The sequence below is a fragment of the Caenorhabditis briggsae genome (assembly GCF_000004555.2).
Source record: "Caenorhabditis briggsae complete genome, chrIV, whole genome shotgun sequence".
In the NCBI taxonomy this organism is placed as follows: domain Eukaryota; kingdom Metazoa; phylum Nematoda; class Chromadorea; order Rhabditida; family Rhabditidae; genus Caenorhabditis; species Caenorhabditis briggsae.
The window spans coordinates 16,632,589-16,638,888 of NC_013487.2; the positions used below are offsets into that span (position 1 = coordinate 16,632,589).

Consider the following 6,300-nt stretch of genomic DNA (forward strand, 5'->3'; position numbering starts at 1 on the left):
CGAGAGGGGAAGAGACGCAGAGAACCGGAAACTGGTTTAGCTGGAAGACTGGGGAATCAAACGTTCTGTGCTGAAAATCTCGAAAATTCCAAGATTTGGATTTCAACTTTTGTCAGAATCAATTTTGTTCAGATCAAAAATTTGAATTATAAATTTTTAAATTTCGTTTTCTTTCTTTTTTTCTTCGTGGTCAATTATCTCAGTTTCTGTAAGAGATATCAATAGATAACCAACTACCGAAATGTTTACCATAATATCAGCAACATGTTATCAGACCACCTTTTGACATCTTTTACAGGAACCGAGATATGTGAGCTCAAAGTGCAAGTAGCTCCACATAACCCCAATTTCATAGAAGAACCCATTGTGGTATACTTACGATCTAGAGAATCTGCTACAGTAATAAAAATGAAAACTTTCAAGTTTATCGACTACTTTGAAATCAAGAAGCACTTAGTTAGAGCAAGTGCGCTCTACTGAACACCGTGCGCTCCATCATAATCCCAATTTCATAAAAGTTCCACTTCAAACTCAATTATTTCAGTTTCTGTGAAAGATAGAAAAAAGTGCTCAACTGACAAAATGTTTATCATATTATCAGCAACATTTTATCAGTTTGCCCATTTTCAGGTGCGTGTCAACTCTACAGAGCTAGCGATGTGCGTCGATGAGGACATTCGACAGTTCAAATACGAGGTGGAAGAAGCCACATGCTCTGGGTCCATTCCCCGACGAACACCTACAGTAGGCAGTCCGACAGATAGTGCCGTTCCCCTTCTTTCCGCTCAAATCGGTCTCCAATTCTACACAAAATCCAAAAAACCAAGTTCTGTGATTGGAACGGCGGTTAGTTGGTTCGGAAGTGCAACCGGGGCGATGGGATGCGAAGAGGGGACGTCTTGGGAGGAATGGAAGCTGATTTTGGATGTATTCCGAGTGGAATCCATCGATGAACTACAGAAAATGAGACAGAGGGTTGCTGATGACATTGGAGAGAAGGTTTTGGACATTTGCGAGCACATTAATCACAATCATTATACACCGAAAATGCCGACGAGAAGCGAGATTCCAGAGGTTTTTGAGACGAGATTCTCCGATTGTCAGCCTTATTTGTTCAAGATTTGTAGACAAGCCGTGCCCAGTGAGTTTTCCTTTTTTTTCAATTTTCAAGTTTCCGGGTTTTGGCACGTTTAGAGCTTCAAACTGAGTCCAAACACGCTGAAAATGGCCTAGAATTCCAAATCTAGGCAACAGCTTCAAAATGAGTTTACACACGACGATATTTGACGCAAAACTAAAACATTAGGCGCCGCCCCTTTTTTAATTAAAATTAGGCGCCGCCCCTTTTTCCGAATTTTTGAATTTCTGAATTTTTTGAATTTTAGAATTTCTGAAATGTTGAATTTCCGAATTTTTGAATTTTTGAATTTTAGAACTTCGAAATTTCTGAATTTCTGAATTTTAGAATTTCTGAATTTTAACATTTCCGAATCTTAGAATTTTAGAATTTTAGAATTTCTGAGTTTCTAATTTTCCGAATTTTAGAATTTCTGAATTTCTAAATTTCTAAATTTTAGAATTTTAGAATTTCTGAATCTTAGAATTTCTAAATTTTTAAATTTCTGATTTTCTAAATTTCTGAATTTCCGAATTTCTGAATTTCTGAATTTCTGAATTTCTGAATTTCTGAATTTCTGAATTTTAGAATTTCCGAATTTTAGAACTTCGGAATTTCTGAATTTCAGAATTTCTGGATTTCTGAATTTTTGCATTTTAGAATTTTAGAGTTTTAGAATTTTAGAATTTCTGAATTTTAGAATTTCTGAATTTTAGAATTTCTAAATTTCTGAATTTTAGAATTTTAGAATTTCTGAATTTCTGAATTTCTGAATTTTTGTATTTTTGAATTTCTGAATTTTAGAATTTTAGAATTTTAAAATTTCTGAATTTTAGAATTTCTGAATTTTTGAATTTGAGAACTTCAGAATCTCTGAATTTCAGAATTTTAGAGATTCGGATTTTCCGAATTTTCAAATTTCTGAATTTCCGGATTTTAGAATTTTTTGTAATTTATTGATTTTTTGCAGAAATGGAGTTGAAACAAACATTCACACAAGCGGCGTTATCTCGCTGGAAAGACATTCTTGCTTCGTAAAAAAATAGGCTCCGCCCCCTGCAATTCTCATCCACGTCATCTCCGTTTTTATCACCTTTTTTTCTAGGTTTTCCCATTTTTTCTCGAGCTTCCTTCTCCAAAAAAAAATAATTTTTCAAAAAAAAAATCATTCCTTGTACCTATTGTTTGTATTTTTGTACACTTTTCCATCCTAAAAATTATCATTTTTCGCACTTTTTTTTGTAAAAATTCTGGAACTTTCTGGTATTTCCGGGTCGTTTTCCCCCACCTTCCATCCTTTCGAACCTCCTATTTTCCCCTATTTTCTGTGTATTTTCTTGTAAAAATCCCGAAAAATCCCTTTTAAAATCTCATTTTTCCTCTCAAAATAATTTTTTTTAATTTCAAAAATTTTGCATTTAAGCTCCGCCCACTTTCCTTCTGCCTGTATATGAGCGGTTTCGCCTGTAGAAAAAACGTCTAGAAATTGTCTCTCTCCCTCTGAACCCTCCTTGATTCCCATGCTATTTCTCCCTCTTTGTTTGCCCACTTTTTTCCCTTCTTATTTGATAAAAAATTGCAACTTTTTCTGCCATTTTCCTCCTTCAATCTTTCGTTGATTTTTCCCTTCTGATTCGATTATTTTTTTTCTATAAAGAATTGTGATTTTTTTTCTCACCATTCTTCCCCTTTTTTTGGCCTGAAAATGGGTAATTTCCTATAATTATTTCCTTTTTTCGGTCTTTTTTGGTTTTTTCTAGCTTTTTCAGCCAAATGGAAACCTTAAAATTCAATGTAAATCATTGAAATTCGAAAAATTCGACGTTAAGATTTTGAAATTTCAAATTCGCGCTCAAAATTTTCTGATTTTTCTCAATGGAGCGCGCTTGCATATCCAACACTAAATTTTAAATTTTTCAATCTTCGGTCATTTTTTCTTCGATTTTTGGTCGATTTTCTTCGTTCTTTCTCTGCTTTGTCCAGTTTTTCTTGCTTAGAACAATTTTCGATGACTCATAAAACCTAGAAAAATAGAAAAAAGTGAAAAGAATTCCACAGTTTCCTCGATTGTCGGAGAAATATAAATTTGACCTAAGTATCTCAATTTTTTAGTTTTTCAATGGTTTTCTGAGATAAAAACTCTGAAAAAGGATATTTTTTAGGCTAGAAAATAAAAAAAATATTTTTTTTCAGATTTCGGCCTGAATTTTTCGATTTTTTCCTATTTTTCGTGATTTTAGGTTCAAAAATCCCGCAAAATTCAAATTTTCAGATGCCGGGACGCGTGATGTCGGTGGTCCTTTGCCGACCAACAGTGTCTGGCGACATAATGCCCGTAGCCATGGGCGCTTGTGAGAATATCGACGATGCCACCAAGTATAGTGATGTAAAACCGCCAGATGGTCAGTTTTCGACTTTTTGAAGCTAAAAATTTGAATTTCCCGCCCAAAAATTGCAGATTGTGAGCCAAAAATTGAGGATTTTTCGAATTTTTAAAGCTAAAAATTTGAATTTTCCTCTCAAAAAGCGCATTTTTTAACCTTGAAATTCGATTTGTCAGCCCAAAAATGATATTTTCTTCAGATTCCGAAGTGATCAAACTGATACGATCACGTGTGCGAACGTACTTCAATAATGACGGCGTCATTGAGCTGGATGGAGGGTAAGATATGCTTAAAAATTCGATTTTGGTCGTTTTTAGAGCTGAAAATGAGCTAAAAGTGTTTTTTTTTGCATTTTTTTTAAAGCTTGAAATGGCTAAAAATCACTGAAAATTAGCTTGAAATGGCCTAAAATTCCAAAAAATCGATAATTTCTTCCAGCTACCACCTATATTTCGTCGTTGTCATTGAGACATTCTCCACGATGGTCTATTGCTGTGTAGCTGAAAACGGAATGGACCAAACGGAAGCCAACGACTTCTTAAATTCGAAAATTCGAACGATTATGGCATCTTCGAATATTCAAATGGTCGTCGCGCAATCGAATCCCTATGACCTTCTCGGCATTCTTCAACCCGATATTTTGAAGTTTATTGTGCGTTTTTTCCCTGCGTTTTCAAAGAAAATAGCTGTAAAAACCTGAATATACGGTATTTTGACTGTTTCCCAGGAATTTTAGCTAGTTTTGATGGAAAAATCGTGAAAATTCGACTAGAAATCACTGAAAACGCTTGAAATTTAGTGGAGTTCACTCTCGAGAGAGCGGCGCGGTCGCGTCGCGGCTCTTCTAACTTTTTGGAGGGGGATTCGAATTTTCAAGTTGAAATAGTGGAAATCCTAGTTTTTTAGCAAATTCAGCCTATTTTTCCAAATTTATCATTCAGAATTCACCCATTTTCCACCAAAAATGAGCTAAAATCGGCGAAAACCCGGAATTCCCTATGCTCTTGAGAGCGGCCCAAACCTTTTCGAGGGAAATTTGAATTTTCAAAATATTTTCTTCCAGAAACAACACAACGACCAATTCCCGACCGCCCATCAGCAGAGAATGATTGATATTCGTCGGCAAGTGGAAGATGTTCGTCAGGTGAGCTTCTTTGAGCCAAAAACCCAAATTTTCCATTTTTCTTCAGGTAATGGCCGACAATGTGGAACGAATAATGGAGAGGGGCGAGCGTCTGGAAAATATAGAGAATCGATCTGAAGCGTTGAGAACATCGGTAGGAAATATCGATTTTTAGGCGAAAATTCCAGAAAAAACGATTTTTTCCAGACAATCTCGTTCAAAAGCACCGCCCGCCGTGTTCAACGCCATTTCTGTCAACAGAATCTGAAATGGACACTGATCCTTCTCGCCGTCATCGCTGTGATCGTCACCGCGATTGTGCTCACAATTCTGCACAAGAATGACGTTATCTGATCGATTGTACTTGATTTTTCCCCCAATTTCCCTTAATTTTCACTGGTTTCTCATCCCATTTCCCACCTTTTTTCTGACCCACTGACGATATGCTCCTAGCTTTTTTTCAATTCTGATGCAAAAGTTTTAATTTTTCGCCATTTCTGTACCTATTTTTCGCCATTTTCTGTATTTTTTTTTTGGCTATTCTACTTATATTTCAGCTCATAAACTCGATTTTTTTCCTATTTTCAGTCCAAAAATTCATGAAATTTGACCTAAAATTGGCCTCAACCTGGCCGAGTCACCCAAAATGCGTTTTCCACGTGGCACCCCAGATTCGAAGTGCCACGTCATTTCTCGATTTTTCAATTTTCAGATTTTGAAGTTTTTCTTCTCTCCTCTGATTTTTTTTTCTTTTTTGTCCTACTGTTTTTTTTTGGTTCTCAGATTTTTTTTCCGAAAATTGACCCATTTTTCCACTTTTTTCCTAAAAATTCCAGGTTCCACACAACCGGAAAACTGCGGAAAATGTCTGCAATTGCTTCCCGAATTGGTGAGAATCAGGTAGGAATCTGAAAAAGAACAAAAAAAAGATTTTTTTCTGAAAATTGGAAAATCTCAAATTTGTGGGTTTTTTCGGAATAAATGGCTGTGGAGAGCTGAAAATAAGATTTTTTACAAATTTCGAGTACATTCAGCTAGTTTTGACAAAAAAAAATCTCGGAAATTGGGCTAGAAATCACGGAAAACGGTTGAAATGCATTGGAGTTCACTCTCTTGAGAGCGGCGCGGTCGCGGCGCGGCTCAAGGAGGGAAACTCAAAATTTCAGAATAAAACTATGGAAATTCTAGTTTTTCAGCAAATTCAAGCTATTTTCCGAATTTGTCATTCAACATATATTTATTCTCTAACAAAAATCAGGCTAAATAGATTAAAAACACTCAAATTCAGTAGAAATCTAGATTTCCCTATGCTCTTGAAAGCGTCGCGGTTGCGTTGCGGCTCGTTTTTTGTGACGAAAAATTGGATTTTGAGCAGAGAAAAAATGGAACTTGACACGAGTTTTAGTTTTCAGGTGAAAAAGAAAGAAACAAAATTTTGAAATTAAAGGGGGACTCCGACCAGAAATTTTTATTGCATTAAAATGTGTTAAAATTTATCTATTTTTCAAATATTATTGCGAAAAAATTCAAAGAAAATCCGCAATCCCCGAAAAACGGCGTTGAAAAGGAAGAATTCAAAAAAAGGTGCCGCCGGGGGACGAGGATTTTCAGTGAGAAACCTAGGCCACAGCACCTGACAGCCTTTTTTTCAAGTCGCCGACAGTGGTTTTTTACGT

General features: G+C 35.7%; 3 protein-coding genes across 3 annotated transcripts in view; all 3 read left to right on the plus strand.

Annotated features, from left to right (window-relative positions):
• CBG10567 overlaps positions 1–2,149 on the plus strand; it is a gene marked incomplete at both ends in the record, with an annotated part of 3,857 nt that extends 1,708 nt beyond the window's left edge. The window contains 2 exons of the mRNA XM_002634848.1: positions 631–1,141; positions 2,088–2,149. Coding sequence (XP_002634894.1) covers positions 631–1,141; positions 2,088–2,149 — 573 coding nt within the window. The remainder of the gene's footprint in view (positions 1–630; positions 1,142–2,087) is intronic.
• The window catches only part of CBG10566, a gene marked incomplete at both ends in the record, with an annotated part of 39,195 nt that extends 34,217 nt beyond the window's left edge, over positions 1–4,978 (plus strand). The window contains one exon of the mRNA XM_002634847.1: positions 4,832–4,978. Coding sequence (XP_002634893.1) covers positions 4,832–4,978 — 147 coding nt within the window. The remainder of the gene's footprint in view (positions 1–4,831) is intronic.
• Positions 4,979–5,488: 510 nt separating this feature from the next.
• Positions 5,489–6,300, plus strand: part of CBG10565 — a gene marked incomplete at both ends in the record, with an annotated part of 4,289 nt that continues 3,477 nt past the window's right edge. The window contains one exon of the mRNA XM_045236343.1: positions 5,489–5,524. Within this exon, the coding sequence (XP_045094307.1) occupies positions 5,489–5,524 (36 nt within the window). The remainder of the gene's footprint in view (positions 5,525–6,300) is intronic.